At 39.9% G+C, this 21,120-nt stretch overlaps 1 protein-coding gene across 3 annotated transcripts in view; it reads left to right on the forward strand.

Moving 5' to 3' along the window:
• GRIK2 (glutamate ionotropic receptor kainate type subunit 2) overlaps window positions 1–11,689 on the forward strand; it is a 299,192-nt gene extending 287,503 nt beyond the window's left edge. For 2 of the 3 annotated variants that reach the window (XM_029047234.2, XM_029047235.2), the window contains one exon: window positions 10,090–11,689. In XM_029047234.2, coding sequence (XP_028903067.1) covers window positions 10,090–10,254 — 165 coding nt within the window. In that variant the 3' untranslated portion in view covers window positions 10,255–11,689. The remainder of the gene's footprint in view (window positions 1–10,089) is intronic. The other variant, XR_003753682.2, reaches the window with a different exon arrangement.
• The last annotated feature ends 9,431 nt before the right edge of the window (window positions 11,690–21,120 follow it).

The raw sequence follows: 21,120 nt of genomic DNA on the forward strand, positions 1-21,120 counted from the left end.
ATAAAAATTATGAAAAAAAAATTTCAAGACCCAAGGCAGCTGCATTCATCCGAGCATTTCACATTCATGGAAAAATTCTCATTTAGTTGTTTCTTGTTGATCAGAGATGGCCTCAGCATCTCAAGAGGACTCTCTCTCTCTCTCCCCCTCTAGTTTCCATTCTAAGCTGAATAATATTTTGCCACACATGCTGGGTCTCCAAGGGACAAATGTACTTTAACAGGAAAGTTTTCCACTTGGAAATTCAAGCCTAGGCCCAAAGTCTGCTCAGGGCTAAGTGACAGGCTAATCATGAGCAAGCATTATATCTCAGAGAGGATTGTTTTGAGGCTCCTACTTAATGAATAGGCTCAAAACTGATTAGGAGTAGAGATCGGAGTTTACAACCTTTGATGCAAAACAAGGAACACTCGAGCTTCACCATATTACTTGAGTGCTATGGCAACTGGGTAAATATGATAGATTTTGCCTGTGACTAAGGGGACAAAGTTATGTCCAAGGAGACACTTGAGCTTTTTGTGGAGACCAAAAGTTCTGGGATCTCAGGCTTGCATTCCTCCAGAATAGCCACAAGATGGTGTATTGCAATTTTTTTCAAACTGGGATTGCTTCAAATTCCAAGCCAAGATGGTGGCGTCAAAAGTCCTGTTATTTTTCTTTCATCTCGACCTTTGAGAAGTTCCAAGTGTTAAGTTCTTATTGCTTTTCATACAGACATATAATCGTATCCTCAATTAGACAGCTATAATTATGAGACTTTTGTTCTCGGACACCAGCTTGACCAGAGATGCTCAATCATTTGCATTTTATAATTGCTTCTATTAGTGGCCGACCCACTCCCTGTTGGCAACACTCTGTCGGCACTTAAAGGTCAGTGTGAGCAAGCTAAAAATCCAAAGTTCACATTTGACAGGCACCCATCTGTTTAATGCACCAACTTAATTGCCTGGGGTCACTTTTTCCTTCTCTTGAAGTAAAATATTTGAACAAATTGGCTGCAAGAATTAATTATATTTCTAGTAAAGAAAAAATAAAGTACTTCCTATTTAAAAACTCCATGTACTTCTAAATTCATTTAAGAAAAAAATTTTTTATGTAGTTCCTTCCAATTGATGGTCTCTAATTTGTGGCAGAAAGGAACCCCTAAGTAGTCTCTTTAAAAATATCCAACATGCTATTTTCCTTTTCACCAATAGAAAGAAAAAACACCACTCAGCTAAGGTTAAAACTGCATGCAAGAAGCATTCTTATTTTTCCTGTAATTGGAAGTAGTTGTTAGACAGTAGGTTATTGTTGAACTGTTTTGGACAAAAAACAAGCCTAATCATATATTCATCTGGGTAGCTAGGTTTCTTCCCTCCTTCATTTTAACCAAAGTAAATCCTAGAGAGCCAGCTTTAATATTGGAGAAAAAAGACAACTCACTTCAGACTTTAGTTAAGATTTTGGCCTTTTTTTTCCTTGCTTTTCACACCATATTCCATTAATTTTACTTGGATTACAAACTGTATTTCAGAAAGCTCAGACGGTGGAAGTCTCAGCATAATGGTATTTTCCAGAACTTGAGTGTTCAAAAGATTTGAGATTGTGTTCTCTGTAACAGATTAGAATAATAAAATAAAATTTTAAAATTAGGAGGTAGTCCTAAATTCAAATGGAAAAGAGTGAATCAGTCTATAGTATTTACTGAATACCTGCTATATGACAAGCACTGCATTTGGCACTTTGGTGAGTGCTAGACTGTAAATTAGTTGTCTATGTTATATTGTTGTATCAAACTTTCCCAAGTGCTTACTACAGTGCTTTGCACACAATAAGTGCTCAATCAATACAATTGACTACCAAAGAAACCTAACACATCTTTGCTGACAGGGAGCTTATAATCTTAGGAGGAAATCTACAAAATTTAATTTAGGCATAGGAAAAGGAAGTGCTCCAGTGGAAGAGACTGTAAGTTGTTAAAAACGAAAGCCCAAAGAGATGTTGTGGGTGAATGATGTGACAGAAATTGCAATTTTTTGCCAGTAATGAGAAACTTCAGACTAGTCCTGCAAGTCACGGCAGGTACAGTTGGAGAAGGAAACGATTTTCTAACATTTTGTCAGTGTACAATTTTGAAGACAATATATGATTATCACTCATTCAAACTGAGACATAACAGGCAGTGTGATGTAGTGGAAAGAGCATGGGCCTAGATAGTAGAAGGCCCAGATTCTATTCCCATCTCTGCCATTTTCTTGCTGTGTGACCTTGGACAAGTCACCACCTCTCCGAGGCCTCAGTTTCCTCACCTGCAAAACAGGGATAGCAATCCCTACCTCTCCCTGCTTCACAAGGATGGTTGTCAGGGCAAAAGTGACACAAGTAGTATGAAATCAATTCAGAAATAAGAGTGCTATCTTGAAACAAGGTATCTGTAGAAACAGTATTTTTTAAGCACTTACTGTGTGCAGTGCACTGTACTAAGCACCAGGAAAAGGTAAACAGGTGGGCATTAGCCCCTGTCCCTCAAGGGGTTCACAATCTATGAATATAAATGCGAGGATGGAGAACTAGAGACACAGCAAACATTGGGATCAATGAAACAGTAAGACTTTATTGTGAATGTGACTGAAGAGATGTCTGTGCGATTCACACAGCAAGTGTGCAAGACAGAAAGCAGTACTCTGGCACAGAAGCAGTGTTAATCCACAACACGCTTTGTTTCTGAGACATGAGAGGAGAATGGCCTATTGAGATGATGAATGCATGTTAGCCAAGCAATGGCTTATGCCAGGACAGTGAAGAGACACTGAGAGGAACTGATTCCAGGAAGTTATAAAGTAAAGGAGTATTGGCTAACTTCAGCCAAAACTCAAGCCTGGCTTGTAGCAATCAGTAGAAGGGTTGACCCTGAACAGAATGGGGATTAAATCCTACTCCCTCCTCTTTAGACTGTGAGCCCCACATAAAACAGGGACTGTGTCCAACTTTCTAAACTTGTATCTACCACAGCATTTAGAACAGTGTTTGCCCCACAGTAAGTGCTTTACAAATACCATTAAAAAAAAATAATTCAGGACTATTAGGACACCAAAACGAAGATTCAAGAAAAATGGCAAATGCATCTTTTGGTACAATATGAATATTGTTGGTCGTGAACAGGTCTTTACCTGCCCACATAGGCTTCTACTTTCAAAAACCTCTCTCTCCCTCTCCCCATGGATCACCCTTTTGCAATTGCTTTACTGAACTGTAGTGGTGGTATTTCTTATTGTGATCTCACAATGCACAGAGAGTTGATTTTGGCTCCCCTTCCTCCTTTTACTGCCTTCTTCCCTACACCATAAATCACTGTAGAATTTCTGCTTGAATTTGATACTAAAAGCACATTTCAGCACCTGTATTTGGATTAGATGTGCTAAATACTATGGGGAAAGTAATTTAAATTTTAACTAAAGATTTTAAGTATATACATCTGTCTAGAAAATGTCATAATTTCTTATTGATATAGATTCACACTGCTATTTGACATGCAACTGCATTGTTTATAACGTTAAAATATTCATATTGTTTTGTTAACATATTTGGTTCTTGGGAACACATTTATGTAGATTTCATTTAGCACTCAGCCCAGCTTTTATGGAACCGGTAAAGAGCATTTACCAGGAAGGACTTGAATTCACATCAATCAATTACATTTATTGAACCCGGGGTACAGTAATGACGTGGAAGAGTACTCTAGAGTAAATAAAAATAGTCCCTGCCCTCAAGGAGATTACAAGCTTATGGGAGTTTTCCTAAACAGGAACTAAGGTCTTAGAGGGCAGCTGTTATTTTTGTCCTTGAAAAGTACCATTTAATTACATATGTTCTTAAGTCAATTGCTGTAAATCTTTTAAACAATATCAAGTAAGATTTTTAGATTATCATATGGTCCTTTACATAAATGCAAACTAGAAAGGTGGTCTGAGAAAATACCAGTTCTTTTCCTTCCATGTCAAACCTGAAATTCTGTAATTTATACTCCATTCATGGCTGCAATGTTGAGACTGTAGCCCTCATATCAACACTTTTCATGGATTTGTAGTTCTGAATTTGGGTCACTGCAGATGGATTGGCATGTCCTTACTATACATCATTCAGAATTCCTAGGAAAGTGTCATCAGTGGAAGAAATTATTAGGGAAGATGCTGTGAGTAGGGCATCCATTTTGAAGTAACTTCAAAGAGCTTGATTGATATGTCCTACCGGATGTTCGGACATTGACGGTACCATCATAGAGATGTGGCATGATTTCTGTTTAACACGTTTTAACAAGACTTCAAGTCACATCTGACATACTAGGCTGGAGGTAATGAATTTCTGAGGAAACCTGTTGCTTTCCTACTGAAATTCAACCATCAATTTTCCATTAACTCTAGGAAAGAACTACAGGGAAAGATTCAGAACAGAACATACTTTGGGGAATTATCTATTTTGAAGGTAGCCTTATCCTTGCTAAATGCAAGATTAAAGACTTAGACATAAATCAATTTATGCTTTCTGGCCATATTTTGTGTTGAGATAAAATATGACCTTTTTCAATTTTACATTATTTCATTCAAAAACACACACATACTGCTATCACATTGTGCTGTTGGTTAAATGCATTTCTCTAATCCTATAAAAAAACATTTGGAGTCATCACCCAGTTACTTTGACCCAAGTAGTACCTGCATGACTTCTAATGACTTTGTTCTCTAAACATGCTATATAGAGCTTTTTAAGTTCAAAAGGAACCATCAGGCTTCTGTTCACTCATTTAAGGTAGGTAGACACATAAAATTTTTGGACATGGACACATGCATGTATTAAAGACTAAGTGTTATGGAAAGCCGTAAGAATTTCCCGTCCAATTGTCTGGCTTGCTGCCCACTAGATAAGATAGGTTCCAACTGATTGGGTAGGGCTCTTTCATAGGACATCGAGAACAAGATTTACTTATGCCTAATGAAATTCAGTTTTTGATCTCATGACATTATGACTCATTCCTAGTGTAATAATAATAATGGTATTTGATATGTTTTACTATGTTCCAAACACTGTATTAAGTGCTGTGGTAGATACAGGTTAATCAGGTTGGGCACAGACCCTCTCCCTTATGGGGCTCACAGCCTAAGGGAAGAGGAGAATGGGTATTTCTCTAGTTGGTATTGAAGAAGCAGCATGGTGTAGTGGATAGAGTACCGGCCTGGAAGTCAGGAGTCATAGGTTCTAATCCCATCTCCACCACTCATGTGCTGTGTGATCTTGGGCAAGTCACTTCACTTCTCTGGGCCTCAGTTACCTCATCTGTAAAATGAGGATTGAGAATGTGAGTCCCACTTGGGACAGGGATTGTGTCTAACCTGATTTGCTTGTATCCACCCCAGTGCTTAGTACAGTGCCTGGCATATATTAAGCATTTAACAAATACCATAATTATTACTGTTATTTCATTCCCATTTCAACAGAGGAGACACCAAGAAGTAATTGGTCTAAGGTCACAGGGCATTCAAGTGGAGGAGTCAGGATTAAAACTTTGGTCCTCTTACTTCCTGGCCCAAAATCTATTCACTAGTCCATGCTTCTCTATTTTTTTAATGGTATTTGTTAAGCGCTTGGTATATGCCAGTTACTGTCTTGAATGCTGAGGTAGTTGCAAGTTTGGACACAGTTCATGTTCAGCTCACAGTCATAGTCTCCATTTTACATGAGGATATTGAGACACAGAGAAGTTAAGTGACTTGCCCAAGGTGTCATAGCAGACAAGTGGTGGAGCCGGGATTAGAACCCAGGTTCACCAACTCCTGGGCCTATCCTCTTTCCACTATACCACCCTGCTTCCTTCTACTACCTAACTGCAGCTATGCAGCATATATGTTTTAGTTTTCTAGATGCTTAATGCCACACTGACATTGGGATCAATTTGAAAATTTTACCAGAACTCAAAAAAAAGTTTTTCATATTCAGGACTCAACTGTCATTAGACGCCAGAAGAGTATCACTGGCCCTACACTCTGTCTTTGATCAACTGTTTTAGTTTCATAACTTTCAGTTCCCTCTGCTTCTTGCTACTGTGCTAATTACATATGGCTTTCTTGTGATTCCTAACTACTCATCACCAATGACTAAATGAAGTATTTTTAGGCTCTCTAAATGAACATCAAACATTTTTAGAACTATACTATGAGTCTAGGGTTTTAATCTCATTTCAAGGTTTTTTCTTTAGCCATTCTCTCTCTATGTATGGATTTAATTAATAATTTTGGTAAAGCCTGCTTCAGAATTCTTCTAGAAAAAGAAGAAAAGCAAAATCAAGCTCAGGTTTCATTGAGAAGCATACATTGACAAAAGAGCTCTCCTGATCTCCTAATACACATTAAATCATTGTTTCAGTAGTCTGAAAGTAAAATACTGTGGGATAAAGTTAGTTGTGGCTTCAAATGAGTTTGGAAGCTGAACCACCTGGATTAATAACCAAATTATTCACATCATCAATGCCTTTGGTACCATTCTTCTGAATATTTCATCTGACAAAACTACATTGTTCAAAGCCTAAGTCTTTTTCCATTACTAGTGGCATCATAATTCAAAAATGTTTACAATAATATATACCACCTTCCTTGGTCTGTTGTAGAAAGCAAATTAAGACATACACAGCTTCCTATTCAAGGAGCTCACCTTAGAAGACATTTTGGAGTTGTGCCTGGGAATGAGTAGAAGAGAGAGTAGGTTGAGATTAGCAATGGGATCGCTACCCAGAACTTTACTGGAATAATCTATGAGCTCTCATTTGAAATTAATTCATGTTTTAATTTCAGTTACTTTAAAAGAAATGGCTCCCATTCGATTGTTTTAAACAAAAATTTTTGCCTAAGAATATAGTTTCAGTCCAGGTTTGAGGATTACGAATCTAGCAAATTAAAAGAAAGCCAAGTAGCACTATTAGTGCCATGCAACTGCTGCTCTCTTTCCCTCATCTCTTCTGCCATGTTTCTAAAATTCACCTGAAGAGAGATGATGCTTCTTGATCTGATTCTCTCCACATCTTCCTCACTCCCTGGTCCTCTGCTCTCACTGTTAGATGCTGATTGTTCAAAGGTTCCTACAAAACTAAGGATTTCTGATGACCAACTCACACCCATGGTGGTTGAATACAATCCAATTTCTCCTTTTACACAGCAAGTTTCATACTCTTGAACCAAGAAGTTAGAGAAAAACAGGAAAAGCAAAGTATATTTGTTTATCTAAGATCTTCAGAAGATCATTCACTGGTCTAGTCTTGGAGCCAACCGATGCTTGTTTGCAGGAGAGGGACAGTGGAGGAGGGAAGAGGAAGTCCCCAACCTTGGTATATGTAGCACAAGTGGTAGTTGTGGCTTTCATTCCATTAAAGGGAGTATGCAGTTACTTATTCTTGCCCTCATTTTCAGATACTCGGAAATCTCCTAGAGATCCTGCATAGATTTTCAACTGATGGATGGTCTCCAGATTTGTGCAGGAGTCTGTACAAGCTGAAAATGAATGAGGATTCTCAGCACCATTGAGGCAGGAATAGGGAAGTGACCAATGAAAGAACTCTTCTAAGAAACAAGCGTTTGTCACCGAGTGATAGGTCTGCCCTGGGAGACACCAGATTAGCACTCAAAAGGTCCTTGCAAAACTGCTCTTGCCACACTGCCCACAATTTTCTATCACTTTTGTACGTAGGCATCCCACTCCCCTCAAGTCATTCTCAATTTTTTTATGGTATTTATTAAGCGCTTATGTGCCAAGCACTGTACTAAGTGCTGGGTTAGATACAAGCTAATCATGTTGGACACTGTCCATGTCCCACATGGGGTTCACACTCTTAATACCCATTTTATAGGTGAGGTAACTGAGGCACAAAAGTAAAGTGATTTGCCCCAGGTCACACAGCAGAGAAGTGACTGAGTTGGGATTAGAACCTAGGTCCTGTAACTCCCGGGCTCATGACCTTTATGCCACGCAGCTCCTCCATTTATTCAATGATTCACTTGAAGGTGTCACACCTCAATTGTTCAGGCATTTGTAGATTCCTCTCAGAAGTTACTAAATGAGCTGTTAAATGTGGCCCACCACACTGGACACTCATGCTCATTTGTTACCTTTGCTCTTCTGGAGCCACATAAAAGGATAGTGGTACCTTGGCTGAGACTTTGGAACTCTTTATTTTTTAGTGGTAATTGTTAAGCACTGTTCTAAGGGCTGGGCTAGATACAAGTTAACTAGGCCAACCTTTATTAATAATAATAATAATAATAATAATGGCATTTGTTAAGCACTTACTATGTGCTGAGCACTGTTCTAAGCACTGGGGTGGATACAAGGTAATCAGGTTGTCCCACGTGGGGCTCATAATCTTAATCCCCATTTTACTGATGAGGTAACTGAGGCACAGAGAAGTCAAGCATTTTGCCCAAAGTCACACAGCTGATCAGTGGCGGGGCCGGAATTAGAACCCATGACCTCTGACTCCCAAGCCCATGTTTTTTCCACTAAGCCACATTGCTTTAGACCCTGTGCCACATGGGGCTTACAAGTATAAAGTAGGAGGTACAGATTCTCCTTTTTTGTAATTGAAAAAACTGAGGCACAGAGAATTTAAGTGACTTGTCCAAAGTCACCCATTAGGCATGTGGCAGCCGGGGTTAATGTTGGTATTTGTTAAGCGCTTACTATGTGCCGAGTACTGTTCTAAGCACTGGGGTAGACATAGGGGAATCAGGTTGTCCCACGTGGGGCTCACAGTCTTAATCCCCATTTTACAGATGAGGGAACTGAGGCACAGAGAAGTTAAGTGACTTGCCCACAGTCACACAGCCAACAAGTGGCAGAGCTGGGATTCGAACTCATGAGCCCTGACTCCAAAGCCCATGCTCTTTCCACTGAGCCACGCTGCTTCTCCAGCGTTAGAACCCAGGACCTCTGGCTCCCAGGTCCATGCTTTATCCATTAGGCCACACTGCTTCTCATTGTGAACCAGCTACATTGAGGGAATAAGAGATGCATCATTAATCACTCAAACTGAAAAAGCAGTGCATCACTAGGTACCCCAAGCTTTAAAGACATGTTCTTAGAAACCAGCTACTCAGTATCCACTCCGTAAACCTAGTCCATTCTCTAGAGAGCATCCAACCAAGTTTTCTTCCACTTCATGAGTGATAAATGAAAATACTAATGATGACACTGAGTAGTTAATCCGTGCTGGGGCAGATACAAGGTAATCCAATGGGACACAGTCTTTGTCCCATAGAAGGCTCACAGTCTAAGAGGGAGGAGAACTGTTACCTTATTCTCCCTTTTACAGATAACAAAACTGAGGTCTTTAGAGATTAAAGTGGCTTTCCTAAGGTCACACAGCAGATCAGGAGCCGAGCTGGGATCAGTACCCAATCTTGTGTTTTTTTCTACTATACCATGACATCTTTCTTAGAGATAAGGTGAAATCTGCAGTTACTGTAGTTAGGAGGGACACCTATCTGAGAGAGGGGAGCTGGTGGCAAAATTTCAGACCAAAACGTGGCAGATGATGGGGCACATCTGAGGAATGACTATGCATTGGTCTTGAGAACTGCATCTTCCTCTCTCATTCATTGCATCAATGAGAAGGAGAAGGAAAATGGGCTTGTGGAAAGTATCCAGGTCTGGGAGTCAGAAGACCTGGATTCTAATCCCTGGCACTGCTACTTGCTTGTTTTGTGACCTTGGGCAAGTTAACTTTTTTGTACTGCAGTTTCCTCACTTTAGAATGGAGATTCAATCTCTATTCTTCCTTCTACTTAGACTGAATCCCTCGTGGGATAGGGTCTGTGACCCACTTGATTGACACATCTAGTCCCAGTACTTAGTAGAGAGTTTGCCACATAGTAAATGCTTTTGAAGACCACAAATATTTCTATTATTAAGCAATTACTCAGTGCAGAACACTGTACTAAGCATCTGGGAGTGCACAAGAGTTGATGAAAACCCGTGCTTTCAAGGAGTGGGAGACAGACCACTAAAATTAGAGATGATGTGCTCATCTATGTTCTTTTCTCCCTTCCCCACATTTTCCTCCCACAGAGGTCCTTCTGTAGTGCCATGTTGGAGGAGCTGATGATGTCACTTAAGTGTCAGCGCCGGTTCAAACATAAACCCCAGCCTCCTGCGATCGTCAAGACAGAAGAAGTTATCAACATGCACACGTTCAATGACAGAAGATTGCCAGGCAAAGAGACCATGGCATAGAGCCGGGCCCAAGGACACCCCAAGCACAAACTGTCTTTCTTTTTTTTTTTTCCAAACAACTTAGCGAGAATGTTTCCTGTGGAAATATGCAACCTGTGCAAACTAAAATGAGTTACCTCATGCCGCTGTGTCTACGAACGAGAGACTCTGTGTTAAGCAGTTGCGATGGTTGGACTCTAATCGAAAGCATCATGGATCAACCAAGGTATTTACACGGGGTTATCATGGGTTCCAACACTTTTCAGAATGAATGTTCCATGGGAGTTTGGCGGCCAGTTTCAAACGTAATCCCGTAAGAAACCTCAGATTCCTTCAGCACTTCGACAGGATCCAAGAAATGGAGAGTCAACCCACCCAACATGGTAACTATCAAAGGAGTCATTACAAAAAACAAAAAGTACTCAGACCATAGTGTACCCAGAGACGCCAACATGTTCTTCCAAATGCCCCAGACAATAAAGGTAGTGGGATGTGGGTCCCAGTGGACCACCAACAGATCATGTTCTCACTGAGCATGAATTTTATCAAGCAAAGCAAACCTGAATCCACGGCAAGAAGGGGACTCCAGTCTTGATTTTGAACTGTCTGTGTCCCTGGCTCGACAAGGCCGGTCACCAAGGCAATAATGGTTTTCTTACATTATCCAAGGCAGGAAATCAGAGAATCCTCCAAAGCTAACCCACTTTTCCCCCACGAAAGAATTGCATCTTGCAGCCTGTAAACTTTGAGACACTACCGTGGGTTTAGACAGCGAAGACGGGGCCGGGAGATGGGGGCGCTCTACGTGGAAGATGGAAGGGTTGCATTTTAGCATTCTAAGGTTTCAGAACCCTTGTTCCTGCCGCTGGTTGAACTCAGCGGAGCCGCGCAGAGCTCGCTAACGGGAGCAGCGCGTCTGGTCCCCTTCGAGATGTGGGAACGGGGGGGACTTCCACGTGGACTGCATTCATCCACCCAGTCACAGTGTTCCATGAGCAAAATCCTTGAGCAGTTTTTCAAAAAAAATGTTCAGGTTTATTTGTGGAAATGCAAGATTTCTATGAAAATAGTTTTTGTATGGAAATTTTTGTAATACTTTTTATCAGACTAAGAACACATGTTCCTGCCAGGGGTGTGATGCCAAGCAAGCGTGGTAGTGCCCGGGCACAGCCAACGTTTGCTGAAAGCTATTTTTATCCTGAACACGGAGTCATAGAAGAGAAATATTTTCAAGGTAGATAGTGTAAAATCTAGGTGCACTACCAACACTGCTTACCATGTTACACCCCTGGCCTCCCCTAGGCTGAGAACATAACTGTAATGAACAATTGTGTGTAAATGGAAAGACACAGACTTCTTGACCACATTGTGATAACAGTTGAGTGCACACAGTTTTCTGTTTGAATCCAATGCACAAATTAAAAGAACTCATTAAAATTATTCCATTTTACTTTTAGTTTGCCTTTCCTGCTGTGTGTCTCTCAGCGACTGTCTCAATCATTTCACTAAGCGCGTCCTCTGTGCCAAAATTTGGGCTTGGAATCAGATACAAAGAACAGTCCCTTTCCCACTCAGTGCTCGCAGTCTAAGGAAGGAAAACCAGGTATCTTTCCACCATTTTCCAGATGAGGAAACTGAGGCTCAGAGACATTAAGTAACTCTTTCAAGAATGTGCTAAGTACTGTAGTAACTACTGGGGTAGATACAAGGTAGTCAGGTCAGAAATATCTTGGTCTGACATGGAGCTCACAGTCTAAGTAGAAGGGGGAACATGTATTGAATCCCCATTTAACAAATGAGGCACAGAAAAGTTAAACGACTTCTCAAACGCCACACAGCAAGTAAGCGGCAGAGCCAGGGTTAGCTCTTGGGCTTCCTGACTCCCACGTACACATTCTTTTCACTAAGCCACACTGCCCCTACAGCATGCCCAGGTAACCCCCCACCATCATCTGTGTGCCAAGATCTATGAAGGAAACAGGTAGTTAAACATCAGGGTAGAACAGAAGGTAAGAGGCTAATATCTTATATCCCTTCCCTCTTCACTTTGTCACCTTTATTCCCCCCATCCCCCAACACTGTGGATTCTCCTCAATTTAGAGGCCAAGTTAAAGGGAAGATTTCCATGGGGTTCCAGAAGCCTCTGGAGTTTGGAAGGTTCTTAAGTGCCCAGACCTGTGTTTCCTTTGCAAGCATCGTGGCCTAGTGGAAAGAGGGTGAGCCTGGGAGTCAGAGGACCTGAATTCTAATCTTGGCTCCACTACCTCTGCTGTGTGACTTTGGGCAAGTCTACCGTATCAGTAAAACGGAGATTAAGGTTGTGAGTGAGCCCCATGCGGGACTTGGACTGTGTCCAAACTGATTTGCTTGTATCTACCCCAGCGTTTATTACAGTGTTTGGCACATGGTAAGCGCTTAAGTGTCATTATAAAATAGGTTGTGCAGGTTTGTGTAAGATATTCTAGATGTCTTTATGATGAGCCTCTGCAGGGTTGTAAAGGGAGAGTTTGGCTCATCCTATTCTATGGTGACAATCCTAATGATTATCCCAAGTTCACTAATGGAATGTATACTGTTAATTTTCAGTAGATTCCTTTTTATGTTTTGACTGCTACTTTTCTGAGGAGGTCATGAGGAAAGCATGTTTTGGAATGTAAATACTAAATGTATCCTATCCTATCAACAAAAATGATATCTGTGACAAAGGAATGGGTTTTGTTGTAGTAGTCTAAAGCAATGGTGTATTTTTTTCATAGAGATATTCCATTTCAATACTTTTTTTCTCCAACAGAAATGACTGTGGAACACATAATAATGTCAAAGTTGTTTTAGGCTTGAGTACTTCATTCCTCATGGAAATAGTTTAGGAATACTTAACTGATGCAAAATTCAGATATTTTTAGGTGTTTCAAGTATTGGACAGGGCTGTTTGAAAATTTGATATTAGTTCCAGTGAGACTTGAAAATATTGATTTTGACTTGAGAGAAAGTCAAACATCCTTTGTGATCTTGTGCTATCAAAAATTTTCAAAGAACAGATGTGGCAAGACTAGTAGTATTATCATATATTGAGTTAATCTGGTGGGATGCACTGAAATAAGCACTTCAGAAAGTACAAAAGGAGCATGAAATGTTCCCTGCCCACTAGAATGTTGTCACAATTAAAATAATAATAATTAACTTTAGAACACGTTATTTCATTGGTTAAAAAATGCAGAGTTTTAAAGTAGGGAACAATTATTATTGCAAGAACTGAGAGCTGTTTCACCAATTTTTCAAGTTCCTGAGATAAAATTGTGCCTGGAGAGGATGCAGCTTAGTGACCAATAGAAAAATATTTCCTGTACTTGCCTGACTCTAACCCCAAAATATCACGTGACTGCAAGAGCTTACTGTACCCACATTATATTTGCAATCACAGCACTTACTGTGGGTGGAGCAATGTATCAATGGCATTTACTGAGTACTTACCATGTGCCAAGCACTGAATTAAATGCTTGGGAGAAAACCTGCAAACAGAGTTGGTAGGTATGTTGCCTGCCATAATGAGCTTACAGTCTAGAGGGGAAGAACCACCAGAAGTGGACCAACATAAATGGCCAAAATCCTGGTTTTCTGCCAGAAGTCTTTCAAATCTTTGTCTGGTTTTGAGACAGTTATGGGAGCACTCAAAACTATGGGGCACAGAGATACACATGATGTCAAGCATAGCACCAGATGCACACAATGATGCAATGTCCTATTTCGCTGAATAACTCCAAGTTGGCCTGAACTTAGAACATTTCTCGAGAGGAATCCCAGAGCAGCTTTCCACCACTTGCCCCAAAGTCTCTGCCCTCCCCTTCCAAAAATGGGCACCACTTCTGAACCATGGAAGTCCCTGGTAGGAGCCAATCAATGGTATTTAGTGAGCACTTAGGAGAGCACTGTACTAAGTGCTTAGGAGAGTACAATACAGAGATAGCAGAAACATTCCCTTCCCATAATGCGCTTACAATCTAGAGGGAGACTTGAGTGTTCAAGGTGCAAGGCCTGTGCCATCTTTTTATAGGGCAGGGAACAGACATGCAGTGAAAAGCACACTGTCTACCTCTAGCACCCAGTTCCACTGTCTGTGATACCCTCTATCCACTTCCAATCAATTCCTAACAACTCCAAATTAGTGAGGCAAGACTGCAGACATATGACTCATTTTAGTTAGTCCTTTCAGTGTTCTTAGCATTAAAAGAACAATCTGTTTTGATTGAGATCTAGATAGATTGAAAAGGACTAAATGAACATTTGTGGATCCAGAATTTTAAAAAGAAAAAAAAATACGCATACAGTAATGATGGTAAAACAAAAATGGTTACCAAGTAGTTTTTTAATAAAGTGTAACACTGAACTATTTTAAATCAAAAAGTATAGTAGTCTACCAAAATATTCAGCTAACTAGATCAGGAGCCACAGGCAATTGATTTGAAACATACAGAAATGGAGGAATCTAATTTAATCAATAATGGAAAAAATGGCAATTATCATTATGAATAATCAAGTAGAGTGTTAGGAAGAAATCTAAGGTGATTAAAATAATGAAATCCCTTATCAGCCACTTGCATAGATTTGATTACATGATTAAAAAATGGCAATTTAAGGAGTAGGAGTGGGCTTACAAATGCATTTCATTCAAGAATATCAAATGCAACTGTCATTTTTGTGCCTATTTCAAATCTATTCATCTTTTATCAGTTGTCCAAGAAGAAAAATTCATAAAACACATTCACAATTGGTAGGTTTCTACCTTTGGCTTACCTAATAGTTGACAATTATCCAGCTAATTAAAACAACAACAACAACAACTTTCTATCCAAATCTTTCTAAGTATTAAAAAATGTTTGGAATGGGGCAGAGAGTGACTCCAACATCCTTAGTGATCCAGAGTGGCTGCCTGCACAGATTAAATTGCTAATCCGTTTATCCTGAAACTCTACTTATCTGCCTTTTGTGCTCATTTGATAATGTCAGTAATTGCTTGTTGGATGTGGAACACTAAAGCACATCCAATCAGAAAGACATACCTTTCTTTATCAGCATGTGCCACTTGTGAGTTGCTTTTGAACTTCACTCTCAAATATAATTGTCCATAGTTCTGCCAGTGAGTGTTCTCTCTAAGTAACGCTCATTACTGACATTCTCAAAACAGAAAGATGGGAGAACAGGAGAAGTCAAGAAGTAGTCCAGAATATTGTCCTGCAAAACTGATGCAACCCTTTTTTTCAATAATTTGATATTCTCCTTTTGTAACTTTAAATTTTTATCATGCTTTCATTCTGCTCAAAAGCTCACCACAAAATTGGGGCGGGATATTAAAAAGAGATCTAACAGAAGGTCATTAAGTTTGAAAGAAGAGAGTGGATAGAATGTGAGCCTTGGGAAAAGGCTGAAAAAAGCATAAGTAATGCTACAGGAAACCTAGATGTAATTTTAAAGTATTATATTAGAAGTCCTGATAACAGCTCCCACAGAATTTAAAATAACACACCATAAGCTCGTTGTGTGCAGGGACCATGTCTACCCATTCTGTTATATTGAGGAGTTTTGTTATGATAGGAAAGCTTCCTGGAAGAACTAATGTTAGTACAACTTTGGAGGATGGGGGAGAGTTGGCCTGAAGGAGTGAGGTGCACATAAGTAGATGGAAGGGCAACAAGTGCTATCACTCTGAGGTAAGAGAGCCATTTATGACTGACTAAAATGATTGACTTGTCTGGAAGGAAATATGTGCAGGATAGGAGTTGCAAAGAGGAAGGGGGGAAGAAAAGAAAAGGATTAGTTGGGGGATGCCATGAAGCCTAGCATCAAAAGATTTATTATTAGGTGAGTAAAAACTGGGAAATACAGAAGACTGATGATAAATGTCATAAGTAATCAATCATTGCCTTTCCTGAGCACCTTATTAAGTATTTAGAAGAATACAATAGAGGGGAAAAACTCATGATTCCTATCTTATAATCTAATAGTGACACATTTAAATGGAAAGAACAGAGAGTCCAAGATGATTATTGAGAGAAAGGTCCGACTGGCTCTGGTCATGCAGATTTTAAATTTTATTCATCTTCATATTACAAATTTTTTCATGTTCTAAATCCCTGCTACCTATCTTCATTCCTCTCCCATTATGACCCAGCCCAAACACTTAGCTCTATTAACACCAGCCTATTTCTACCTCAGCCTTGTTTCCTGACATCCACACCTTGCTCAAGTCCTCCCTTCTGCTAGGAACTCCCTCCCCTTCTTCAAAGACCTCCTAAAGTCAGATCTCCTCCAAGACTCCTTCCCTGCCTATACTCATTTTTCCACTCTATTTTTTCTCCCTTCTTTGTTGCCTATGCACTTGGCTCTGTAAACTAAGCAATTTGATATTCACCCCACTGCCAGCTCCATAGAACTTAACGTACACATTTTCAAAAATTGATCTTCCCCTTATCTGTAATTTCTTTTAATGTCTGTCTCCCCGACTCAAATGTAAGCTCTTTTCAGGCAGGGATCTTAACTACCAACTCTATTGTACTGTAGTCTACCTAGCTCTTAGTACAGTGTGCTGCACTCAGTAAGTGCTTAATACTATTGATTGATTAGTTTTAAAGGTTCTAGTGAGTCACTGGAGTTCATCTACCCTCAGCATTGAAACATCTCGGTAAGGCTTCTTTTCCTGAATTCGTGACAACATGACCAATTTCATGATCAAGACCAGAAGCCTCCCTCACTCCAGCCTTGCAAGAGAACCTGTCTTCAGAACATCTAATATAAACAGCCCAAATTGGAAAACTGTCAAAATCGGACTAGATGCACCATACCAACCGCATTACATGGGCAGATGGTTTGTGTATGTAAGCAGAGGACAAGGGATGTAAAACCTGCATAATAAAGTGTGGAATTTAATGTTCAGGACAGCAGCTGAAATGAAAGTATATTGCTTTACAAATCAAAAGCGGCAGGATGCAATATGGAAGCTAAATGAGCAGAGATTTATTGAAGAATGGTTACCTAAAGGCAGCTAAAATTCTACATCACCTATAAGTTTGAGTCAAAGAGTTCTTCCGAAGGGGAGGATCTTCCGGAGTTTTGGGCAAAGGAACCTCACAATTGGGGTCAATTGCTTTTTAGGGATGGGAAGTTGGAAGGGAGAAGACAAAGGATCCTGACTTGGGGTTGGCAGGGTGGCATCATTGAGGAGTGGGTTGGAGGGATCAAATTTGAGGGTGTTTCAGATTCACTCAGTTTTCTGGTCTGGTCTGCCCGAATTGAAAGAGGCAGTGAGAAGCAGTGTTGCCTAGTGGATGGAGCACAGGGCTGGCAGTCAGAGGGACCTGGGTTCTAATCCCATCTTTCCCCCACTTGTCTGCTGTGTGATCTTGGGCAAGTCACTTAAATTTCTGTGCCTCAGTTCCCTCATCTGTAAAATGGGGATTAAGACCATGAGCCGTATTTGGGGCAGGTACTGTGTCCAACCCAATTATCATGTATCTACCCAAGATCTTAGAACAGTGCCTAGCACATAGTAAGTGCCTAACAAATACCACAATAATAATAATAATAATAATCCTACCTAAACCTCAGTGGGTCAGAGGATGGAGGGGAAAACACTAGGTTCAGGAAAACCCTATCCACTCTCAGGGAGTTGCACTTAAAATGATGAAGGGGAGAAGGTGGAACAGAGAAGAGCATGCATAATCTATCTTTTGGTGTTTGAAGATGCCACTACAGATGGTATGTTCATCAGTGTGTGTCCATGCAAGTGAAGCTGAACCCAAGACCTTAATACCTATTCTGCTATGACTTCAAAGACAGAAGCCTTTGCGCGAGGCAAGGAAGAAAATTGGTTTTAGTTCAAAGAGACCTTGGAGAAATTAAATTCTAGGCTGGCTACAGATTTGATTCTCTATATTTTCATAGATTTGAGGAAAAAGCACGCACACACCCTGTCTTCTCCCAGGGACAGAGCCCTGGTCCTTGTATAGACTGTGTTGCTCTTAATTGGATGGGACCCTTGTGCCCTGATCCTCTTCATCAGTAGGAATGGAATGGGGATGGACACAGGGGCTCCATCTTGTGCTCAGTTTGACCCTAACTAATTGCTACCATCCTTGCTGTTGGGAAGAACAAAACAGTTTGTTTGGAGGCTGGCACTGCTTTCTTAAAGGAAGAGTACACTGTTGTTTTGATTTAAACATTGTTCTTCTCAAGGTTGTTATGTTTTGGAGGTGTTAAACCTTTTTCAAGGCTCAATAAACAAAAGCAATGACTCCATCCATGACACTGAGGTAAAGAGATATCAACAGCTGGCAATTTTGCTTTCAAAGTTGATTTCTTGAAATCCTTGGGGTTTTTTTGTTGTTGTTTTGTTTTGTTTTTTTGCTTCAGCAGGATAAGCACCTCAGTTTCATCCTAAATAATACATCCTGGACTTAATTAGGAATCAACCATGGAACCAGACTTTCAGAAACTCTAGGCATAAACACCTTAATCTGGGGGTCTGTCTCACTTTGCATTATTCAGTTTGACCTAAGACTAAATGTGGTTAACCCCACACTTCCAAAGAGACAAGGAACTGGGACTTCAGGCAGAAATTGCTTTTCATTTTATAATTCATTTGGGAAGAATGTAAAATACCACCATTCAATGTGACATCTGTTTACATCTTCAAGCAGTTTTAATACATCTGTTGCCTTGAAAATCATGCTGAGTAGTTTTTTCAAGAAAATGAAACTAAAATACTTGTAGAGGGACAGCTGGAGTAATTTTAACCTATATTTCTTAAATGTTTTCCTGTTTTACCTACTTTCAAAGAAATGAATTTCTTTTTATGAATTCATTAAAAAGCAGCCAATTACCAATACAGCCAAGAAATGTGAAGTCTCTCATATTTAGTCAGATTCTATTCTCAGGAATTTTGCTGAAAAATAGTTGACAGCCTCCGGGTTAGCAACTGTGGATATCTTGGTGTGGTTGGGAAAATTCTAGCCAGGTTTAGAAATCATTCTACAGGTTTCTCAATTTGGACTGTCCTGATTTCTCTGGTTGCTTGATATTAATTATATGAAACTGGGCTGCTTTTGCTCACTTCAAAAAAATTTCAACCATTAACCCCAGGATGGAGCTTGCTCAGTTGAAGCCCCTTCACATTCTGGGGTTTCAGAATTGGCACTCAGGAATTATGGGAAATTTAAACTTGTACTTCCCCTAACATAACTCTTGAGTGATCAGCAAGGAAGATGTCCTGATTTTCCACAGTTGAATGTGACCAGCCTATCACCACATGTAATTTAGGTTTGGGGAAGTGATTATTGGATTTAAAAATTTGTCTATTCTTTCTAGACATACAGGAGATTGCAGCCTTAAATCTATGAGGATCTCTGTCCACAGGATATTAGTGCTATAAATGTTAGGACTAAGTCTACTGAACCCAACTTGGTTATTCTACTACTAGTTCATCATCTAACCTCTTATTTAATTCTTTCTAGAAGACAAAATAACAGTTATGTAGACTTTCATTACTATGACCATTTTGAAGGGATAATACAGGACATCAATTTTACCCTGGTGCTATATGTTTTTCTGGGCAAAAAGAGGTCCAGCAGTTCCATTATAAGATTTCCATCCAACAATGCTGGTACATATAGAACACTAGGAATTCCAGGTAGCATTTATTTTAAAGGATCCTGCACGTGTGCTTTTTGGTACACACAGGGGATACTTGGAAAGAAAGTTCTTAACCTCTACTTCAGTGGATTACCTGAGAAAGGTAGATATATACAATGTCTTTCCACATATTAACAGTTCCTTGGGGTTCTAATTAGAGAACATTCTTGGTAACCTTTGAGGCTGAAATTAACTTCACCTATCCTGGGCTACACTCGAAGGAAACACTAAATTTTTGTTTCTATTTGATGTCTTTATGTAAGAGTTTTGCTTCCCCTCATCATTAAAGTCCTTAATGCCTTCCACATAGGCAGCCAGTCATTTCAATCTTTAAAATGGGGACAAAAATATACCTCAAAAGGGTGTAATGCATCCTGCTGGGTGATATTGTTTGGACTAACGTGAGACCTTAGGATAGCAAATGTCGATAGAGCAGTTTTCTGAAGTGGGTATTAAATGATGGGTGAAATTGAATGAGTGAGAAGAGCAGAGAAAGTTATAAAATATGCATCAATGGATTTTGAATATCAAAAGCCAGTTTCATCATCAGCCCCAGATATTAAGCAGGAAGAAAAAATAAGTCAGATAAAAAGTTAGAAAAAAATGTAAACAGGATACATGGTAGGAGATGGAGGTAATAAGTTAAATTCAATATGGAGAAACAGATTTGGAAAGAAAAAATAAATACCCTTTATCCTGGAACCAATTATCAAAGGATGAGCATTTGATCAGGTTCACATCTCCCAAACGCTCTTCCCCATGCATCTCAGTGAACTCAGGCCTGGGAGTCAAAAGGACCTGGGTTCTAATCCTGCCTCTGACATTTTTCTGCTATGTGACCTTGGATGAGTCCCTTCACTTTTGTGCCTCAGTTATCTCATCTATAAAATGGGAATTAATACTATGAGCCCCATGTGGGACATGGACTGTGTCAAACCTGATTAGCTTATATCTATCCCAGTGCTTAGTACAGTGCCAGGCCCATAATATCATTTTTAAAAATGCTATTAACCAAAGTAGCTGAATGTCCCGGGTACACCGAGGGTAAGAAGATGTAACCCTCTTTGGAAGGAAGTGGGTATGATCTGAGTCCAGGGAAAAATGCCAGCTGGCACACTTAGGCCCAACCTCATCCTTGTTTATAGTGTTCCCACTGGGGCAAGCGATGCAACACACTGAAAAATGCATACAAAAATTTTATAAACC

Source organism: Ornithorhynchus anatinus, chromosome 19, assembly GCF_004115215.2.
Source record: "Ornithorhynchus anatinus isolate Pmale09 chromosome 19, mOrnAna1.pri.v4, whole genome shotgun sequence".
Classification (NCBI taxonomy): Eukaryota; Metazoa; Chordata; class Mammalia; order Monotremata; family Ornithorhynchidae; genus Ornithorhynchus; species Ornithorhynchus anatinus.